The sequence below is a fragment of the Meles meles genome, chromosome 8 (genome assembly GCF_922984935.1).
Source record: "Meles meles chromosome 8, mMelMel3.1 paternal haplotype, whole genome shotgun sequence".
Taxonomy (NCBI): Eukaryota; Metazoa; Chordata; class Mammalia; order Carnivora; family Mustelidae; genus Meles; species Meles meles.
Window position 1 is genome coordinate 10335456 of NC_060073.1, and position 22008 is coordinate 10357463.

At 57.0% G+C, this 22008-nt stretch overlaps 1 protein-coding gene across 2 annotated transcripts; it reads right to left on the reverse strand.

Moving 5' to 3' along the window:
• Positions 1–3514: 3514 nt before the first annotated feature.
• Positions 3515–21835, reverse strand: CD5 (CD5 molecule). 2 transcript variants are annotated; one of them, XM_046014396.1, is made up of 11 exons: positions 21675–21833; positions 13299–13337; positions 10550–10855; positions 10015–10077; positions 9401–9739; positions 7148–7441; positions 6347–6472; positions 5563–5616; positions 4828–4947; positions 4162–4253; positions 3515–3889 (listed from the first exon to the last, which is right to left on the reverse strand). In XM_046014396.1, exons 1-10 carry the CDS (start codon positions 21724–21726, stop codon positions 4165–4167), a joined length of 1482 nt encoding a protein of 493 aa, XP_045870352.1. In that variant the 5' UTR covers positions 21727–21833; the 3' UTR covers positions 3515–3889; positions 4162–4164. The 2 variants fall into 2 exon arrangements, with proteins under 2 accessions (XP_045870352.1, XP_045870353.1); XM_046014397.1 differs by lacking the exons at positions 3515–3889; positions 4162–4253 and adding an exon at positions 4382–4506 and having other exon boundaries at positions 21675–21835.
• Positions 21836–22008: the final 173 nt, after the last annotated feature.

The window sequence follows — 22008 nt, forward strand, 5'->3', positions numbered from 1 at the left end:
GGGTGGTGGGAGTCAGGATCAGGCTCTGCTGAAAGGCCTCTTTGATCATGTCCGCAAAGCCTCATCTATCTGGATATCCTCTCTTGAGTGGCTGCCTGCCCCTGCTCCTTTGCCCTGGGGCTTGGCTCTCAGTGGCCTTTTCCTTTCTTCTCCCACACTTCGGTTTTCCATCTTAGGCTTTTTCCCGCCGGGGCCTGCGGATTTGCCTCTTCCTGGGCCAAGCTTGGGCCCTGTCAGGCCCCAGGGCGCCACCAGGGGGCGTGCGGGGGCCAGCCTAGCCGGGGCGGCGCCGTATTCCTGCCACCTGCCGTCAGCTGGTCTAAAAGGACAGAGAGGGGCAGTGGGCCACGAAGCCGGCTGTGAGCCAAGTGCTCTATGGCCACCGCCCAACCTGCCCCCTCCCCAGCCCACCCTGAGCTCAGCTGCTTCTACCATGAGGTTTGGGAGGGCGTCTTCTGCTTTTGGCAGGAAGGGCAGCTTTGGGGCTGTCGGGAGACGGGGCTTCTGATGGACCCTCCAGCCAGCCCTTCTGCCATTCCTTCCTGGCAAGGTGACAGGGACAGGCTGCCTGTGGACAACGTGCGGAGATGCTGTGGACTGTCAGTACTGAACATGCGAGGGGTTCGCCGATGTGTGTGCAGCATCTCACTGGGGCCTTTCTGCAGCATTTTGATCCCCAGCTTTAAGCAGGGAGGAGACTGCAGGATGGGGGGTCAGGGACCCTGTCACACAGCCTGGGGTGGGGGCGGGCCCGGCCCCTGGCTGTCCCACCTGCTCCACCATCCCGCCAGGCCTGTGTGGTGTCAGAAGAGGCCACCGGCCTGAAGAAAGCTGGTGGAATCTAAGCCCGCGTTGAGAATTCCTGGGGTTTGGTCACGTTTTTACTGCCTTATGCCCCCTCCTGAACTCTGGTGGCCCCTGGCATGCGTCCGGGGTTAAGGACACAGGACACCAGGGAGAGTTAGAAGCCAGTTTGGCTTTGTAGGAGGAAGCTGAAAAGTCGCACTCAGGCAACACAGGCTAGTCCCTGGCTTCGCCTCTGGTTGCAGAGTGATGGCAGGGCGGCAGGGGGCGTGGAGGGGGTGGTGAGAAGAAGCACTTTCTCCAAGAGGGCTTGAGGGAGAGGGCTTTGGCGGGTCACCCCTGCAGGGGCACCCCTGCTGCGCCTTGCTCTCCCTTCTCCCCAGGCCCTCCCACACCACTTCCTGCCTTGCATCCGCCACATGAGGTCACCGGGCACCTTCCCCCAGACCGCAGTGGGCCCCTTGCTGCGGAGCCAACTGCCCGAGGACGCACCCCAAGTGCCAAGTTCAGGTTCCTAGCTTAGTGGGAAGGACACTTTGCCAAGTTAGCTGGGGTGAGGCCGCTGGAGATGTCCCTTTGACTGTCATGTTGGTCCCATTCAGGACTTCCAGATCCGAGCGGCATGACGACTTCAAAGCTAGGCTTGTCCCTGGATACTCAGAGGTCCTCTGGGTCCTCAGTCTCCTTGACTCAACAGGAGAAGGCGCCTAAATCAGGCTGCATGCTCACATGCCCCTGACAGTTGGGCAGGTCACGTAATTCAGGCAAACGGGCCAGCGTTGGGGGAACACACAGTGAGCTCTATCCTCTCCGGCTCAGGGGCGGCCGCCCCTGCTCGGCTGGAAGGCAAGAGGGTGGGCCTGAGGCGGCCCAGGGCCCAGCACGACCTCCTCTGCAGTGAGGGAGGTGGCCTGTGAGTGGCTCGCTGGGGGCGCAGCCCCCTCCCGGGGCCTCTGGGCTGAGTCTTCCCGCCAAGGCCTGAGCCTGACCAAAGGCAACACCAAGGCCGAGACGGTCCTCACTCAACTGTTAACCAAACACATCTTTGCAGGGTGCCCCACCTAGGCCTGCCATGGCTTGGAAAACAGTTTTCTAAAGGGACTTACACCCCAGTGCAGCTCCTTTTTTGGGGGGTGGGGGTGTTAAGTAGGTCATGGTTGTGTTGAGACCATGCACGGTGACCGAGCTGGAGAACTGAGAGATTTTATGGAGAAAGTTGCTGGTAGGCGATACTGGGCACCTCGCAGCCTCTGCCCTGTAGGGACCGAGGGTGTGCCTTGCCAAGATGGGCCACTTGGCTGGCCGGCTAGTTTAAGCAGAGGGCAATCAAGACTCTGAGGGCTCACAAGAAATTGTTGCTCCTCCTTTAACTACACAGAGGAATCTAAATTGGAGGTCTTTCCAGAATAGGTAAGTGTTATTGCCAGAGATAAATTTTATCTGAGCGGCCCATCTGTACGGCAGGGCAAACATCTAATTACCAAACATCTGGTCTTCTTATTGTCCCGTAAAGAACATTCCTTCCCTTTGCAGTCCCAGAGCCCTGCCCCTTCTCCTTTGTTCAAAAACGACGCACAGACCTCATCTGGCCTGTCTTTGCAGTTTCCGTGTCTGTGTGGATTCCCCGTCCGCGCTCCTACTAAATTGATTTTCTCCTGTGACTCTGTCTCATGTCAATGTGATTCTTAGTCCAGCTCGAAGGACCTCTGAGGGGACCGGAATTCTTGCTCCCCAACAACTCTCCCTAAAAGTCACTTCTTTGTTCCCCTTTGAGGAACCCCTCACCCCTGCCCAGCGTAGGAAGGTGAAGGGGTGCCCCTGTTTCTGGATCCCTAGCATGGTCGGGGCAGACCCGAGACCTGGATGGAAGGTGTGGGCGGAGGACCGACCAGAACCTTCGGGCAATATAGTGCCCCCGGATCCGCTGATTCTCCCCCACATCCTTCTAGTAACTTCCCATGTTGGCTTCTGTGGCTCGGGCTGTGAAGAGCGGTTGCTCCCGGTGGAAACAGTGGCGGAGTGTGCGGAGGAAGCCCCAAACCCAAGATGCCTCCCTAGGACTAGTGCCTGAGGGCTTAGCGGGGCCCGGCTGGGCCTCGGCCTGTTCTAGATCTTCAAGCCCCCAGTGAGATGTGCTCCTCTCACTCGTCCTCCTTTCCTCGCTAAGGAAACCCAGGCACGGCAAGCTGCCGTGTGTGTCTGGACGCTCTGACCAGCAGAGACTGCTTCTGCTGAGGGAGTGAATGATTTAACTTCCAGAAACGTCCAGCCCCGGTCTCTGACTCTCAGCTTAGAAGTTAGCTGTGATGGGCTGAAACCGCTTTAGCTTTGAACTTCAAACTGCTGTGTGGAAGCAAAACCCCGCATGGGCTGGGATTTACGAGGCGCCCTCTCTAGGCCCTGGGCTGGCACGATGCCCTTGGGCCTGGCAGCCAGTGGTCCCGGAGATCTAGTGCACCCTGCTCGGGAAGGCGTCTTGGGGGGGAGGGGCTGGGGGGCTCAAGGAGGGTGAAAATGGGGCTCCGCGTCAGGTGGCAGCTGCCTGCCAGGTTGAGGCGCTCTGTCTGAGGTGCGCAGCCCCCCTGACCACGACGGCTGTACCACTGTCCCAAGAGGGGTCCCGGCGCTGGACCCTGGACTGAGGAGGGGAGGCCCTCTAGCTCGCAGGAAGTAGAAAAAGTGTTATTTACAAAGAACATACTAAAAAAACACTGGAGAACTGAGCCCCCCCCCGGCCGCCCCCCCCTGCACCCCAGAGCGGAGCTTCCCTGCTCACTGGGATCAGAGTCTGAGGAGAGAACCAGGTCCTCCGCGTGCTGCTTCCCACATGTCTGCTTGGGGAAGGTCTTGTTTCTGGGCTGTCCCTGTCACGGCTCCCACATGGGGAGGGACAGCGCAGCTGTGTTGGGGGTCTTCCCTGGGCTGGGATCCGACACCCTCAGCGGCAGGGACAGGGGACATATCTGAAGGTCCCCTTGTCTCCGTCCATGTTCTAGCTGGGGCAGAAATCATTTCCAGGCAGCGGATGCAGACTGTTCTCAGGAGACAAGTCTGGCTTTTGATGTTTCATGCCTGGTGCCTGGTTCTGTGGGGAGAGAAGGAAACAGGTCAGAGGAGGAAGCCTCACACCCCGGAGATGGTCCACGGAGGTGGGGGATAGGCCCTGAGCTCCCGGTTTCCTAGCTTGTGCTCTCTCCCTCTCAAATAAATAAAGTCTTAAAAAAAAAAAATTAGAGTCAAGATGTGTAGAGACCCCCATTCTGGACGGGCAGGATGGGCAGGAGGCGAGGACCCAAGTTGCTGGTGCTTCTCCGCAGGGCTGTTCAGGGGTCCCGGGGGCCAGGCAGCCGGGCTCACCTTTCACAGTCTCTGAGCCCCATGCAGGTCGTAGTCACTGTCGGACGAGTTATCAGGCTGGGTGGAAACACGACGCAGGGCCCCTTCCAGAGCTGCAGAAAGGAAAGAGACCTTTTGCAGCAGGCGACCCAGAGAGAGCCCCTCAGAGACTAGGAGTCCGCGGGGGCCTGCAGATCACAGGGGCTTTCACGAGCTGGTGGCTTGACAGTCTGGTATCTGTTCCGATCAAATCAGCAGTGTTCACTAATGATACCGAACTCCAGGCTCCCTGGGGCTTAATTGTTCATGCCAGGCAGGGAGCACTCAGTACAGGGCTTCCGCAGGCCCTCACCAGCTCTGTGCTGCCTGGAAGGAATCCAAGGGGCCTCATTTACCATCCGGCCCACAGGGCCTTGTGGAGACACTTAGGTCGCAACAGGGCTGTGGCTAATGGTGTCCCAGCATGCTTCTCCCGAGCTGAGTGGTTCACGGTCTCGGGGTTGGGGGGTGGGGGAGGCAAGCCGAAGATGGTGAAGGCTGGATCCCTTCCATACCCCACTGGGCTGGGACGGCTGTCAAAGGGCAGTGAGAGCCCCCTCTCCCCCAGAGCATCCCTTCTCCCACTGATCACGTGACCCATGCTGCAGCCCACCTCCTCCCCGGTAGCAAGGGGAGATAGCTGCTTACCTGCATAAGTGGAGACCTGGGAGTTCCTGGGCGGCTGACTGTATTCATTCTCCACGTGTGAGACGGTGGTGTTCTCAACCCGGGGCCGGACGGTCGCCGTGTGGTTGCGATGGAAGGACACTGAGCAGAGGCAGGGGACAGTGTCGTTAGCCTCCCTGCTCTGTCCCTCCTCCTCCTTCCTGGTAGGGGCTTGGAATTTCCCACTGTGGGATAGGGGAGAGGCAAGGGCACCCACAGCTTCTTCAATGCGTTCCTCTACTCCTTTCTCCCTGGGAAGGTTCCTTCTTGCAGGGGCCAGACTTTTAGAGCAGCTTGGGGTTGGCCAGCAGTCTGGTGGGGTGGGCTTTCCGCCGATCAGTTAGTCATTCATCAAGCATTTATTAAGCAGGGGATTGGAACACAAGGGATAGGACAATATCCTCCCTCCTCTCCTGGCGCTAAGGGGCTTTATACTGTAAGAGACTTCACAACACATCCTGACTAGCAAAAGGAAAGGAAGAATGTGGAAGTGGGAAGTGGGATGCATCTTGCAAAAATGCCCATTAAGGTTCCAATAAGTCCTGAAATACAGAACCAAGTCTAATGTTGCTTAACTCACTGATTTCTAAACCTACGTGACCATGGATACCAGCTGTTAACATCTGTTGACCACAGTCCCACCTTAGATGAGTATGGGGTGGTTAGAGACCTCAAGTAATTGCAGCTGAGGAGGACCTTGCCTCCCAGGACACTTACTGTTCTGGTTCATTCCTGTGGGGCCAATCCACTGGCGCTGTTTCTTCTGGCGGACTAGGAGACAGGAAGGGCTCATGAGGACGAGGGTGGGCAGCCATCATGGGAGGGAAGGATGGGGAAATGCTGGGGGAAGGGAGTCAGGAGGGGGCAGGTGCCACTAAAGGTGGGACTGCTGGACTTCACCTCCCGAAGCCCTTCGGGTCTCAGTTTTCTGATTTGCTCAGAGGGTAACTGGACCCACCTAGAGCTAAAGGAGCGTGTTGAGGGGGCTGCCTCTTCAGAAGAAATGGCCAGGGGGCATTAGAATAGAGCCAGCGCTAGGGACCTGGCCGACACTGCCCATCTCCAGGCCTTCTCTTTTCAGCCCCTCTAATCCACTTCCTGTCTCTGAATAATTTTTTCCAGAGTTCTGCAAGGCAAGGATACCAGCCCCTTATATTCACAAAGTGTGCAATCGCCCATTAGGCAGATGAAGAAACTGAGGCTCAGAGAGGAAGTGGCTCCATCAGCCTGTTGCGGAGTGGCTAGGGGGTGGAGCCAGGTTCGGAGGCTGGGGGTGGGACCCTGTTTGAAAATGGCCACGCCCTCTCCTTGGCCTGGGGGTGGGGATGCGTCGTGTGGGCCAATCAGCGCTTACCATGTTCCTGACTTTCTCTTTCTGTTCGTGAGGGCGGGAGAGGAGCGGGGCCGGGTTGCAAAGCAGAGGTGACCTCCTCCCCTCCTCCCGGGTCCCCCCCACCCCCGGGGGCTTGAAAGGCAGGGGGTTTGGGGCACCCGCACCTACATTTCTTCACCAGCTTCCTGTAGGCGTGAGGGCCGCACAAGACCAGCAGCACTACCAGGAGCACAACGGCCAGGATGATGCTCATCACGGTGCCTGCGCCCAGGCCTGCCGGGTTTGGATCCTGGCCTGGGGGAGGCAGAGAGGTCAGGCGGTCCTGCCTGGGGCATCGGAACTGCCTGCTCAGAGGGAGGCTGCTGGCCGGCTGCCTGGATTCCCCTGTTCCCCTCCCTCCTCCCCGCTCCTTGCAGTGATTCACCAGCGTGGGCAGAAGGCGGGCATACACTCGCCTCTCCACGCCTCTCTCCAATTCTCTGCCTCCCATCCATCTGTCTACTACCTACCATCCAGCAATTCATCACCCAGCTGTCACTGGCCACTCTTGTTACAACTATTTAACGTTCTACCCTTTGCCAGTTGCTTATAAGCGATCACCTTGCCATCCTATGCTAATAGCCATCCATCCATCTGTCCGTCCATCCATCCCTCTTTTATGCGCTATTCGATTACCATTTCTCCCTTGCTTTTCTATCTTCCATCCTGGAAGACTAGAGGATAGACTGAGAGCTCTCTCATCCATTATGGCCAGTCTCCTCTTTATGGCTCATGCTCGTTGTTGTCTGAGCACCATTGCCGGCCCCGTTCCCCCCCCACCCCCCAGTTTGCCACCGTTCCTTCCCTTTCTAAGGCTCCGCAGCTCTCTGTCTAGTCCTTGAGCCTGTCCTTCAGAAACACGCTCACTGATTAGGTCCTAGAGGGAAAATCCAGACTGTCCCTCTGCCCCCGGAGCTGTGGCCAACTCACACGTGACAAACACCCTCCTGCAGTGGGATTTTTTCTCTTGAAGCTGGTGGCACTGGGACAGCTTCTCCTGGGGACAGGAGAGGCCGTGGGAGGTCTTCTCGGCGGCATTCAGAACCCGGTAGGAGTTGACTTCTCCGCACTGCTGCTCCTGGCACACCTCTTCCCACCGCGCAGTGCCCTTGGCCCGGGGGACGTCACACAGGACTTCCCATCGCTTGCCCTGGCGCACCTGCACGGAGCCTTCACACAGGCTGCTGCCCCCCACCAGGCGGCTCTGCACCTTGGGCTGGAACTCTGGAGAGGAGAAGCAATGGAGGGCAGGTGGCAGGTTTGGAAGGAGCTCCTTTGGTCCCTAGTCTACATGCCTGACCACTGGAGGCCTGTGTCGCTGGCCAAGAGAGGGTCCTGGCAGAGCCCAGCTAGTGGGGGGAGAGGTGTGCTGGGATCACCTTCCTTTCTGTTCTTCCCTCCTTCTCACATCTTCTAGCATTTCCCCCCCAGAAGCTCTTTCCCTGGCATGTGTGGGCAGCTGCTGATAGCTATCCTGAGATGTGACAGGATGGGCGCTTTCCGGGAAGAAGCTGGCGGACTGGCGATGCCCGTGGCAGCCACGGGAGGGAGTTGGCCTCCAGGCAGGGGAGGGCAAGAGAAGAGCAAGGAGAAGCGGCTCCCTCTGGGTCCACGTCCCTCTGAGAACCATCCTCTCCTTCTCCTGCTGCTCCTTGGGCTTTTCAGAAAGGAGAAACTGAGGCCCAGGGATGGGAAACACTTCCTGCTCTGGGTCCTGGCAGTTCAAGGGGTGGGACAGAACCCAGGAATCCTGCTGTCCAGGCTCAAGGGGTGGCTTTCATGAAAGGACTGAATCCATTTCTGCTTGTCGGGGTGGAGCCTGGGCTCCAGAGCTGAGGCACACCTGTGCTCAGGTTAGAGTGAGCTGTGATCACACCAGCTTGGCCAGTTTCCATAGCAACATCCATCTAAAAGGCCCTAGTAAATGTTCTACTTAGAACAGAATTTCAGAGGCAAGACCTCCCCATCTGGTTTTGCTGGTTGTAGACGGCAGGAGGGCAAGGTGGGTGGGGCTGGGAGCCCCACCGTGTTCCCCAATCAGGGGGAGAGACCCTGGGGGCCTGCATCTACCTGGAGGGGGCGGTGTCTGGCTAATCCACACCAGGTATCCAGGGGCTGGGCGGGGTTGAGGAGTGAGGACGGGTGTGCTAGCTGGAGAGCCCAGTGGTCCAGAGCAAGGCTTCCAGAAGTGTGCACAGGCCCCCCTAGGACCTTGCCGAGATGCAAATCAGATTCAGGGTCTGAGCACCTGCATTCCTAACCATTCTGACGTAGCTGGTGTTTTTGGTAGCAGAGGCTTTGACAGCAGGCTCTGGAGTGACGCTGCTCGAGTGGAAATCCCTGCTAATGCTCTGTGATATTGGGCAAGAAATTTAACCTCTCTGAGCCTCAGCTTCCCTATCTGTAAAGTGGGGATAATAATAGCACCCACCTCCTCAGGTTGTTGTGAACATGAACAACCATCCTGGGAAGGTCTCTAGCACCAAGGAGGAGCTCAGGAAGTCTGACTTATAGTCCGGACTGGTGATGGGGACCCACTCCCTCCCAAGGTGTGCTGTGATTGTTCTTACTCTGATCTGTGGCCTTTTCCTCCTCTGTTTTCCCAGCAATCCTGGTTTTGCGGTCCCCAAGACCATCTCCTTGGGTCTCCTCCCCTCAGCCACACTCAGATTCACCAGTCTTCTTGTCATTGTGCAGGAGCTTCTGCGGGAAGCTCTGTGGGGACCTGCTCCGGGCTCCTTCTGCCTGCTGTGCTGGGGGGACCTCCTACTTGTCACCCCTGCTCCGGCCTCATCTGTCTCTGGGATTTACCAACTCCCCTCCTGCAAGGCTGGTCCCCTCTCAGTGCACCACCTGCTCCGATCCTTGGCACGAGTCACAATTCCCACCTAAAAAGCCTTCTCTCCTCTGTTCCAGCAAATCCCTGCTCTTCTCCTCCTTCCAAACCCCTGAGGAGACCTTACCTCGTCCTGGAAGTCCTGGCTGATCCCACCTTCATTTGAGCTTGTTCTGTGTTACTCTGCAGAGGTTTCCAGGGCATTGGGTGGGAGTGTAGCCTCGCCCTCTGTTTCCCTCCCATTCCCCTCCGTGCCCAGTGCCCTGTGCTCCACGCAGGGGTTTCCAGGAACAGGAGACGATGGACGATCTGGGGCACCCCGTGGGTCCTCACGGGGTCTCACTCACCAGAACAGATAAGGGCCAGAGCTTGGCCACCCTCATAGGGCGGGACTTTCCTGAAGCACTGCTCCAGGGATGCACAGCTGGCATTCTGGATCTCCCATCGAATGGGCAAGGGCTTGCTGTCCCCCCGATCTTGGGTCCTGATTGTCTCGGCCTCTGGCAGGTGCTTCAGGAAGGAGCCACAGTGGAGGGCCATGCAGATGCGGTTCTTCAGGTCCCGGGTCCCGTCCTGGTCCTGCTCTTGGTAGCTGATGGCCCCCCCCAGGCTGCCGTAGTAGAACTCCACCACGCCGGCGCACCGCAGGCCCCCGGGCCCGGCCACCAGCTGCAGCCTGGGAGGAGCTGTGGAGGGACGAAGCAGGGAGCGGGTCTGAGTGTTGCCCAGCCGGCTGTGGGGGTGGGGGGGCTTGCTTGCTGCTGGGTTTTCAGCTCCAACACAAGGTCGAAGGAGGGACTGGCCGACTACCGTGGGGGGTGGCGAGCTCCCAAATGTTGCCCAGGACCTACTTACACTAAACTTCGTCATGATCATCTGAAATTCCAATGCAACGGGGCATCCCATGTTCTAATTGGCTAAATCCTGCACCCTGCCCCCGGGAACCTCTGAATTCTCTTACCTGTGGGCTCTGGAGTGGTGGTGGGTGGGGGGCTCGTGGGAGGAGGTGGTGTCTTCCGTGGCTCTGCAATGAGATACTCCGGTGAGGGAGGGGCAGGAGCCCCGGGAGGAAGGACTGGAAGTTGGGGGGAAAGAATGCGGGGTCGGGGAGGGCTGGGGGTACTGGATGGTTTGGAGAAAGACCTAGAACTCATGATGTAAGTGCTGCTCGCCCCATTAGGCCCACTTGACCCACACGTTGTCTCTAGGCATCCTGGGGTGGGGGGCAGCGCCGGCCCATTTTACTGTTGGTAAGTGAGGGTTAAGAGGAGACGCTAACGTTAGCAATGGCAGAACCAGGTTTTCGATCTCTTCCAGCCCCCCCTCAGCATTTCCCCTCCAGTTCCCCACCAGTTTATGTGTCTGGGGGGTCTTTGTTGTAAATTACGATCCCCCTTCCACTTGCCGGCTTGGGCCCCAGATCCCAGGCCCTGGGCAGCCTCCCCCGGGGCTGGTGCTCAGGCCCAGGGGACCTGTGTGGCCGGCTCATCACCCACCTTGGCAGATCAGGCTCAGAGAGCTCCTCTGGCTGGCCTCACTGTAGCTGCAGTTGGAGAAGGACCCCAGGCGTCCGTAGCAGGTGACCGGGTGCTGGGGATTGTTGAAGTCAGGGAGGGGGGCCAAGAACAAGGGCTTCCCGCAAGCCAGGCTCCGGCAGAGTTCTGAGGCCTGGTTGATGTCCTCCCTGCGGTTTGTACCCTGGTTCCAGCTCCACTGAGACACTGTGTGCCATGTGGAATCGATGAGGACCTCCAGCTGGCCCTGGCACGGCGAGTTGGAGCCTGCCAGTCTCACCGAGGTTCCTGGGGGTCAAAGAGGTATGTGTTTGGGGGGTGCCCTCCGTGGGAACCCTCCTCTGCCTTCTCCCCCGCCAGGCTCCTACTGCCTTCCATCCCAGGGGCTGCCTGCCTGGCTCCCGTGAGCTTTGTCCTCGGGGACATGGTGAGGAGTGGGTGCTTCCCAGACACTCAAGCCGTCCCCCAAAGCTGGGCCCCTGGGGCTGGGGCTGGGGCTGGAGACCTCAGAGCAGAGGGGAACTCAGAGCAGCTGGCAAAGGGTGCTCAGGACCCCACTGTCCAGCAGGATCGCCCCACTCTGCAAACTCTACTTCATTAGAAATAGGGCCTGGTGCCTGTTTTATTTTTCTCTCTGATTTCTCAAACCAGTGTCGTTGAGGTACGATTTAGACCCAGTGAAATGTGTGCCTATGAGAGTTGTTCAGGGGAACTTGACGAACGCATGCACTCTGGAACTACTGCCACACTCGAGAGGCAGACATGTCTGCCACCTGGAACGTTCCCTGGTGCCCAGGTGTGGCCGATTCCCCTGCATCCAGCCTCAGGCACCTACGGATCTGCTTTCTGTCGCTAGAGACGCGTTTGCCTCCTCTCCAATGTTATGTACGGGGAATCACGCCAGTCGTGCAGCGTGTTTGTGTTTCTGTTGTCCTGTTTTTCTCGTCTGACCCCCTTCCTTCGGCATGCGGAGTTTCTCTGCATCGTTGCACCCACCACGTTCCCTCTTGTTGCGGAATGAGGTCTCGCTGTGTGGCTGTGCCACGATTTGTTTATCTAGACACTGTTTGGCTGCTGTGAGCAAAGCTGCGTGGGATGTGCCTGAGCCGATGTCTGTCTGTGTGGGCACGTGTTCCGTTCCTCTTGGGTAAATACCGAGGAGTGGAACTGTTGGATCGTGGGTAGGAATGGGATTAGGGTGATTTTATAAAGCTCCGTGGAATAAAAAAGGAGGAGATTATATATATATAATTATATAATAATTATATATATAAGTATATATATAATTATATAATAATTATATATATAAGTATATATATGTATATATATAATTATTATATAATTATATATATATAATCTCCTCCTTTTTTATTCCACGGAGCTTTATAAAATGCATAGATTCTAGAAGGAGAGAAATGACAGGAATCCACGTGGTTGTTACCTGGGATGTTAGGGTGGGGAAGGACTGGCAGATGGGGACAGAAATGGAAATGAGATGTGTCACTGCAGGTCTTTTTATATTTTTAAAGATTTAGGCCAGGCAACTGTATTACCTGTTTATGATTTCTTTCTTTCTTTCTTTCTTTCTTTCTTTCTTTCTTTCTTTCTTTCTTTCTCTTTCTCCTTCCTTTCTTTCTTTCTCCTTCCTTCCTTCCTTCCTTCCTTCCTTCCTTCCTTTTAATGTAAAAGGTTTTTCCAAGTGATTGGGAGGTGGAAGTTTTTCCCTGGTTGGAAACTTCTAGGCAGGCTATCTTTTTCTAGGCTTGGGGCCCAGAGCACAGGGCTAAGGCTTGGCAAGGTCACTGGACTAGTTTGAGACACAGGGGGCTTGTCCAACTCCTGACATTGGCAGGATGTTCTGCCCCTTTCCCCCCAGGAAGCAGACTCACCGAATCCTCACCAGGGAAGAGATGTTCTCCCCATTTTATAGGTGGGGAAATTGGGGCTTAGAATGGACAAAGCACTTGCTAGAGCCCAGAGCTAGGATGCCACTGCAGGGCGCCAAGTCCTGGACAGGGGCCTGCTAAGGCCCCTGCAGCTCCTTCTGGTTGCACGTGGCTTCATGAGACCCTCCAGCACATTTCTCCCAAAACACATTCAGCATGATGTTATCTCAGGAGATGTGAAAGAGTGAGGTCTGGGGTGAAATGAGTCTGAGAACAGCTGAGTTAAAAAGTACTGAACAGGTTTTTTTCACTGCAGAATTTCTCAGAGCCTTTTCCAAGACGGTATGAACAGTCATTCTCCAGTGAGGGACATCTCCAGCGTAGCCTAGCTTTCATCCAACGCATTCCAGGAGCCCTGTTTGGGAAACACTAGCCTCTTCAAGTCTGACCTTGAAGGCAGGGCATCCCACATACTTTATAGTCTGGAGCAGCCCCTCTCCACAGGGTCAGAGGCAAATGGCTTTGAATGGGGAGATCTGGCAGGACCGAGTAGGAAACAGGACTGTGTAGGGCCAGTATGTTTTCTGTGCATGGTGAGTGGGCCCCTGTAACGATTATCCCGAGAACTAGCATTCAGGTGGCGCTTTATGGCCATTGAGGACATCTGTGGGCACACGGTCATCTAAATGTGTACGCTTGTGTGGGTGTCCCTATCTGCGCGTGCTAGGGCGCTCTCTCGCTCTGTGGGGGTGGGGTTCACTCAGGCAGGTCCCCCTACAGCCCGATGGAATCATAGCTCCCCCCCATCAGCCCCTGGTCCAGGCCTCTGTATGGCTCTTCCTTACCTGAGTTCTCCCGGTAGGGCCCCCCGAGGCAGGAAGTGACTGCGGAAAGAGAGAGGAGGGTCAGGAAGTGGAGCCTCTCTCTTGCCCCCCACCCCACCTCACACCCCTCCACAGCCTGAGCAGTGGCCTCTTCTGCACCCCCCCCCAGTATGGGGTTCTGGGTTCCATGCTACACATCAGAACCCCTCGGTGGGTCATGAAACCAACTCCGTGGGTTGCAACAATCCATGTTTTCCCCATTTTAAAGCTTTACTTTTTATATAAACATCAGTAAAATGGATCTTCCTCTGGTGCATAGACTATGAAGAGAGAATGTTAGAATACACGGCTGGTTGTGAGGATAAGGGATCCCTTTCCGTGCATCCGGCTGCAGTGTGAAACCCTCGTGAGCATTGCTTTCAGTCTAAGAGAGCTGGAACTTCGCAGCTGTAGAGAACCGGAGGAATGACCGAGAATGGGAGCCCCCAGCATCATTTGCTGGTTTCTAGCATCCTGACGGCAGGATGGGCGTGACAGCAGTGTATCTTCGATGGTTCAGCTTCTGGAGGAGGAAGTCAGCTCGGAGATGGGGGTGGCGGGGCGCCGAGATAACACAGCCAGGCGGCACAGTGCTCCTCTGTGGCCGGGGCGGACCTGGGGGGTGCACGTGTGTGGCCTCAGAACCCCCCTCCATGTTTGCCGCTCAGCTCTGTCAGCCTTGAAGTAGGGGCTCTGATTTCCCTCTGTCTGACCCCTGGGCTGGCTTCGTAGCTGAGAACTGGGACAGTCAGGGTGACGACTTTAGGGAGTAAATGGTTCCCTTGAAATTGCTTTTGGAAATTGTTGCCGTGGGTTAAAAAAAAAAAAAAAAAAAAAGTGTGTTTTAAAAAGCCTGTTTTTCCCTGAGTGTTCTGGCGCTGGTGGTAGAATTATAAGGAAGATAGGCCCCAGCCAGCTGGCCCTCTCCTCCCAGCCAAGGCTCCTGGTAATAACCCCTGCGTCGCTCTGTGAGGTTTCCTCATCTGGTGCTCAGAGCTGGGGGTGCTGGAGCCCGTGGGGCCTGGGGCGGGCACGGGGAGGATAGTCAGGGAGCTTTGCTGGCCTGGGGTGCGTGGAGAGACAGACAAGAGGGTTCACCACTCCTGCTTCCCACTCGAGACCTTCATATTTCCCAGTCTACATTCATTATTAATAGCAGCTACCAATAATTGAGCACCTACTGTATACTCAGCACTCAGGGTCGCTCGTGACAGATATTATTGTTACTCTTCACATGGATCCATGATGTGAGTTGAATATATTCATGGTGTCGATGTCGGGAGAGGGAGAAGGCCCCGTCTAAGGGGACACTGCCAACACCTGCCGGGGCCTGGATTCAAACCGTGAGTCTGCCTTCCAAACCCATGCTTGCTGCCACCTAGTTGTGCCTCCAGAGTGCCAAGTTGGGAGTGCAGAGATCAACAGAGCCCAGACCCTGTCCCTGAGGGTCTTGAGTCCCCAGACATTGGAGCCCTTGGGGACAGGGACTGGACCAGACTGTTCTCGCAGATCTCACACAGGATGACCTACGCCCCCTTCAGAGAACGTTCTTGGGAAAGACTGAATGAGCTGGAGAACCAAGTAAAATCCCCAAAATGCTCTTTGAGGAAGGGCGTCTAGGAATCCCAGGGCTTTGGCTCCCTCTGGGTGCCTGATGTTCTCGGTAGAGCAGCATTTCCTGGATTGTCCCTCCTTCACCGTCCCATCACCGTCGCTGTCACCAAAATCACCATGAGTACTATTGCCATCACCGTCGCCATCACTACCTCCATCGGCCTCACCGTCACCCCCATCATGATGACTGTTACCATCAACAACAACACCGCCGTCACCGTCACCCCCATCACCATCATCACCATCATCACCATCATCACCGGCAACACTGTTAGAGTTCACAGTTACCAGGCATTTATATACGTTAACTCTCTCAAACCTCACCACAGCTCTATGAAGTAGATTTGTTTATTTTAGAGAGGGAGGAGAGAGCATGTGCATGTGAGGGGAGGGGCAGCTGGAGAGGGAGAGAGCATCCTCAAGCAGACTCCCTACCCAGCGTGGAGCCTGACGTGGGGCTCCAACGCCCGACCCTGACATCACAACCTGGCTGAAACCGAGAGCCCGAAACTTGACTGACTGAGCCACCCAGGCGCCCAGTAGGCGCTACTATTTTAATCTCCATTTTACAGTTGAAGGAGTGGTGGAAGGATAACTAACCAGGTCGCTGCTGGGGCTGGGACTCAAAGCCAAGACACCTGTCCCAGACTCTGTGCTCTTGACTGCTGGGCCAAGCTGCCTCCCCTCCCTTCACCAGCTCCCGGCGCGTTCACAGCGTACAGACCCGATGATCGGGAGTGAACTTGGAATTTCGTTCCGTTAGTGCAGCATGCCACGGGAACCTTTTCCACGAACTTGCTCTGTGATCTTGGCAAGTCACTCAACCTCTCTGGGCTTGGTTTCCTCATCTGTAAAATGAGGAAGTCAGATGCCGCCATCCTCAGCTTCCTCTCCGTTCAGACTTCTCTGATCTAAACCTTCAGGTCCTGATGTATCTCAGTGGCTGGCGGGGACCGGGCAGAAGTGGATGGTGAGATGTGTGACGGACCCGGAGCCTTCTGGACGCTTCTTCTTTCTGTCCGTCCAGAGACATGCTCAGGTTTTCATTGTCCAAGACCCATTTTCATTCTCTTAGCTGCTCCTCACAGGGGTGCGACCAGTAGCCTCCTCCCCTGGAGCCCTGCAGACTGGGCTCAGGTTCTCTCTGAGCCCGTCTGGGGCTGGGGCTTAGCCAGCCCCATGTGTGGCTGAGGCCCACGGCTCTGTGGCTGCAGGAGCAGCAAACAGAAGCCCGGAGACCCTGGGGCCCATGAGGGAGGCGAGGCTCAAATGCCCTGGCCATTTCCTAATCCGCCAGCCACGGCTGCAGCTGAGCAGCTGGGGCCAGGAATGAGAATCCTCCAAAGGGCCCTTTTCTCCCCTGCCCGCCCTCCTTTGGAGCCCCCTGATGTTGAGCTTGGAGTGGCCGAGCCCAGGCCGCGTTCAGGGCTGAGAAAGCCCGAGAGAGCTGGCCAGCACCTCTGAGGCACCCTACTGTCCCCCCGTGTCTGGAGCTCCAGCTTCCAACTCGTGATGTGTTCTGCAGCGGAACATATGGATTTTCACATGAGGTGGGAGGCGCGGGGTTATAAATAGCCCGCTGTTCGTTCAGGTCAGGATTTGCACCAAAGGCATTTTCCAGAGATCCGCAGACGTCGTTTGGGTTTGGGAATTGTTGGCGAATGTTCCATGTTAGCGGTTCCCTTTTGCGGGACTCGGCAGAGCTAGAGCTTGGTCCAGGCTGGCCGGCTCCGGGCTCACTCCCAGACCCTGCTGGGACCGCGCACATCCTTTGCAGTGGCCACTTGCTGGGAAGCGGAGGCAAGGCGGCGGCGTCCTGGCGGGACCTGGGATGCGACTGATGGGAACAGTGAGAGTGAACGCTCATGGCATTCTTACTCATGGCATGCAGACCCCAGGGCGAGCCCTCTGAGCAGGAGACCCCACTCCCGACAGCCTTACTGAAGGGGGCTGCCATTACCCTGTTTCCCAGATCAGGAAACAGAAGGACTTAGCCCGGTTTGGAAGTCAGATATTCTATTTTTCCAACAATGAGTCCGTCTAATAGTCCGCAAACGTCTCGTCAATTCACACAGCGAACACCCCACGTCGGACTGCCTTTTGGGGAAGTTCTGGACTTTTCTTCCTTTCATCGTCTGATGAGAGGCTGACTTGGAAGATTGGAAAGCCCCTTTTCTGAAACGACACCGATCAGCAGAGCGGGGTCTACCCTGCGTCCGTATCAAGCTCGAGGGAAACAAAGATCATGAAGGCCCCAAATTCTGCTTCTCAGTGGAGCACCAGAGGCACTGGCTGGTGTTTGATCAGGAGTCTCTTTATGGGCAAGACACACAGAGAGTCACACCGAGCTTAGGCCAAGAGAAGCCTGGGGACTGGCCCTGCAGAAGGAATGGCAGATCCGGACCTCTAATCCCGCTTGTGGGGCCTGCGCCAACCTGAGGATGTGAGCCGATCACAAGCACGATGGCCGTCACAGTCTACATTGTGATCGCTCTCTCTCTGGTGGCCTGCTGTGTCCGATTGAATTTGCATGAATTTCATGCCACATATGCGTCTTCACTGTGACAGGGACGAACCCTCCGTTTTGTTCAGAACTTCACATATCCCACAGATTTTTCCTACCCACGGCCTTGTGAGGAAGGGCCCACGCTCATTCTCATTTTCAGATCAGTAAACTGAGGTTCAGAGAGGCAGAGTGACTTGGCCCAGGTCACACAGCTTGCTGATGGTAGAGTCAGGACGCGAAACCCCATCACCATCACTTTACAGGGCCCGACGGGAATCTACCACTGGGAGAACCTGGAGCCAGCTCACCCCAGGGTACAGATAGGGGAAACTGAGGCCAAGGAGAGAAGGGCTCACCCTGGGTGTCTCCATGGGTGTCTGTGGGGGCCCAGGACCCTTTTTGCTTCGACCAATCACCACCAATTGCCTACCCTGTTCCCACCACATCTGTCCCAGCTGAGCCCCAAGGGAAAAGGGAGTTTCAGGGTTCCCGTGGGAACCGGACATGATGATGGTGATGGTAGAATGGACGGAGGAAGTGATCTGGGGCTACAGTCCCTCATCTGCCACTCAGAACCCCAAACCAGAAATCTTTTCTAGTGCACTTGGCGGGAGGAGGTTTGCAGCCTTTACACATCTCTCTTAGGGTGTGAGTTCACGTTCCACGGAATGGGAACGCGTTCGGTTAGTGGGTGTTGCCGGAGACCTCACTCAGGGGTGATGAGCACACAGCACACGTGCGGCATGACCCACACTGGAAAATTCTGAATTCCCAAACACGTCTTGCCTGAGGTTCGGGATAAGGGTGTGTGGACCTGGAAAGGTGTAGGGGACCCTCTACCGTCCTGCCTGGGCCCACATGGCATGCCCACTCACTTCCTATAGACGCTGCCCAAACATTATCCTCTCGTGAGACCCCCTGCACCCTCCCTGGGTAAGCACGGCACCCAGCACTGCCAACCTCCAGCCCCACCCCACCCATGGCCTCCCAGCACCCATGCTGTCCCTGTCTCCCCATCACACCTAGACTCTTCCGCTGGATCTGCCAGGGTGGGGATTTCGAAGGTTCAGTTGTGTCCCCAGCGCTTAGAATAGTGGCTGGCACATAGTAGGTGCTCAGTAAAGGCTTGCTGTTGGAATGAGTGAATGAACCAGATTTACAATTGCATTGACCTGGAAGGTGAGCGCCTTGGTCATCCCCATTTTATAGACGAGAAGGCTGAGATTCTGAGAAGCATTCTTGTCATTTGTGAGGGGCTCTACAGAAATCATGCCCCAGTCTGCACGACTCCCAGCCCCACAGGCCTTTGCACACAGGCGGGCACACACAGCCCCTATGCACGGGCTCACAGGCACATGGCACACACGCACACAGCACGCACACATGGGCTCACACCTGTACCCACACACATGCACACACACAGACCAGTGTTCAATCAGTTCCATCAGGGGGCTGAAACCCCTCCTTGATCTCTGCGGGGAACACCCCGCTGGAGTGTTGGAGCTGGACAGAGTGACCGGAAGGGCCAGCGCCGGCCCCGGGGCCCCCACATTCCTCTATTCCCCACTGGGGGTGGGAAGCTTGGGTTGCTGGGTGCTGGATTCTTTTCACCCAGAGCCAGCAAGGGCCTCAGCTTCTGCATGCTAGAACAGCAGGCCGGGGAAGACTGCCCGAAGCTAGAGCCCCCGATGCCCCTGTCTCCTGTGGGTGCCCAGCCCTTCTTGGGCCTGTCCTGTCTGCTGCATTTGCTCTTGCCAATCCCTATGGGACGCATCTCCCTTTTCTCTGCCTGGCTCCTTCCTGCCTCCGTGTCTCCGAAAAGACGCCACCACCTCAGAGAGGCCCTCGGGGAAGAGGACTGGGGAAGAGAAGGCTTGATGGCCAGGCTGGCATCTGGCTAGACTCCCCACCACGTCCTACCCGACTTGTTCCCTGCTGCCCCCGATCCTGGTGACAATGACGGTAATAATAACTGAGACCATCGATGTTTACTGGGCATTTAACTGCACTGGAACTAACATTCCTACTCAGAGCCTATAGTCATCGATTCGTATAACCCTTACAAATCTCTACGAGATATATACTCTTATTATTTCCATTTTGCAGAGGAGGAAACTGAGGCTTACAGAATGGTTCAAGGTCACCCAGCTGGCAAGTGGCAGACCAGAATCCAAGCTGCAGAGCCCATGGCTTTGCCTCAGTGCTGGTTTCTGCAGTCCTGGTGGGCGGGCATGACCCTCGGGGCTGCCTGTACCCCCCACCCCCTGCCCCAGCAGGTGAGCCCCAGGCAGGTCGGGGCTAAAGGCAGTGAAAGAGGACACCAGCTGTCCTACCACCCCAGGTGCACCATGGGCCCCAAAGGTCCCCAAGTTACAGCCCTGATGGCCAGCGAGGAGACACAGCACCTCCAGGGCTCCAGTGACCAGGCGTCCCTTCCCGGTGGCCAGGCGTCCCTTCCCGGAATGGCTCAAAGGGTGTGCAAGCTGTTGGCGCCCAGCTCCAGCCCTGGCCCTCGGCGTCCCCTGCCCTCATCATCCCCTGCCCTTGGTGGGGACCTGTCTGTACAAGGTAGTTGTGACCTGAAGCCCTTTTCCTACTTGAGGGAATGGCTTTGGTGTGTCTGAGCTCTTGGGGTTACAGGGGGCCTCCCAGAGAGCAGGGATGCGGGGCTGGGGTTGGCCCTGGTGCCCCTAGCTGCTGAGCCCTGAGCTTGGCTTCTCAGCTTTTCTAGAACTCCAGTTTCCCGACTATAAAATGGGGGACACTGGGCCCACCTCCCTCCTAGGCTGTTGTGAAGCTCACAGAAGAAATTGGCTTTAAAGGCATTTTGAAAGCTGGGGGCCACGAAGCGATGGGAGTGTTTACCCTCTGCCAGTTCATACAAACACACCGGAAAGCATGAGCTCCTGGGGTTCTAGATGGTTCCCGCACTCCCGGGGAAGGTGCTGCCTCCCAGTCTCCCTGACTCTGGGCTCTGCTGGCCTCTGGGAGCTGCCCGATCCTGCGGGGAGCCTGGCCCCATGATGGACTTCAGATGGGAGGTCCAGGGAGCAGGACCCCATGCCCATAGCCAGCTGGGAGCCTAGCCAGCCGCCCTGCTCCGGTGGCATCAAGGCCCCCGTCTGAGGAATCCCCAGGGCCAAGGAGGCCACAGCACCTCCTCAGGAGGGTCCCATCTCTGGGGACCTCTGCCCTGGGGACAGAAGGTGTTTTGTGTGTCTTTGCGGTTCATGCGAGAAGAGCTGTGTGAATGCATGTTCTGGCGTCATCACAGATGCATGGAGGATGGCAAACCTGCATTTACACACACACACACACACACACCCTTCTCTCACACACACACACGTACCTACACACACGCATGTACTCACCAGCCTGTCTAGAAGGGACTGAGGCTCCCTGATCAGGCAGCCAGTGGCCCCCACGTCCTTTCCCTCCAAACCAGGAAGCCATAGCCCCCCTGTTCGCACCTGGCCTGAGGTCAGCATCTCTCTAGCCCCGCAGTACCCTCCAAACCCTTGCAAAGTGGTCAGACCTCATCCAGTTCACCCTCGACATGTCGTAAGTGGGGAGCCCTCCAACTTCCATTGACTCCCTCCCTGCAAACAGGAGGCCCCAGGCTCGCCCACCTCTAGTCTGACCCCCAGCCAAGCTTCTCAGAGGTCCCAGATTCTTCCACACTGGCCCTGGAGGCCCAGGTTCTGGAGCCCCTGCCCTGGGCCTGGAGTGAGAGCAGACGCAGTGTGCGCTCACAGCCTGGCTGGCCCACCGGGCTGCGGCTCCTCTGGGACAGAGTCGGGGGGACTTGGAACGAGGGGAGCATCTTTGACACACACTGAGCTGCCTTCTCAGAGGCAGCCCCCACCCTGCGCTCAGAGTGCCATCAGAACCGCCCAGGAGACCATGGGTTCCCTGAGTCTGGGCGTATCCAGGTCAAGTCCAGACACTCAAGGTGGGCGGGGGGAGCTGCAGAAGAAACTCCTGCTGGATGGGAGCTGAGAGTCTGATTTTGCCTGGGTCCCACCTGGAAGGGTGCAGGAAGACCCCCCACAGTGCAAGAACAAAGCCGAGCTGGGACAGGTGGTAAAGGGATGGTGGGGAGACAGGCAAGGGGGCCGCAACCCTCCCTGGTGCTCCAGAGACAGGACATGTGCGCCTGCATCAGACCGACTTAAGACCTGGCATCTCCCCCCTTGCACCCCGAGTCCCAGGAGCTCGGTACGTGCCTCGGTACTCACCCAGCACCCCCAGCAGGTACAGGACGGCCAGCGACGGCTGCTGGAACCCCATGGGCGCGGCCTCCTCCTGCCTCAGCCCTGGCGAGCTCGGCACCTGTGGGTGAAAGGCGTCTCGTCCTGGGTCTCCCTCTCGGGGAGGAGGGGGGTGGGGTGGGCAGGCGCGGGCAGGGGTGTGACAGGGAAGCAGGCAGTGCGAGGCCTGCGTCACCCGTGTTTGAAGTTGAACTGTCAACTTCCTCCCGGTAAAACCATCTGCTCCAGTTCAAATGGCAGCCCTGGCCTCTGACAGCTTCCTGCCTGAGGTGCCCAGGCTGGGGCAGCTCTGGGCCCGGCT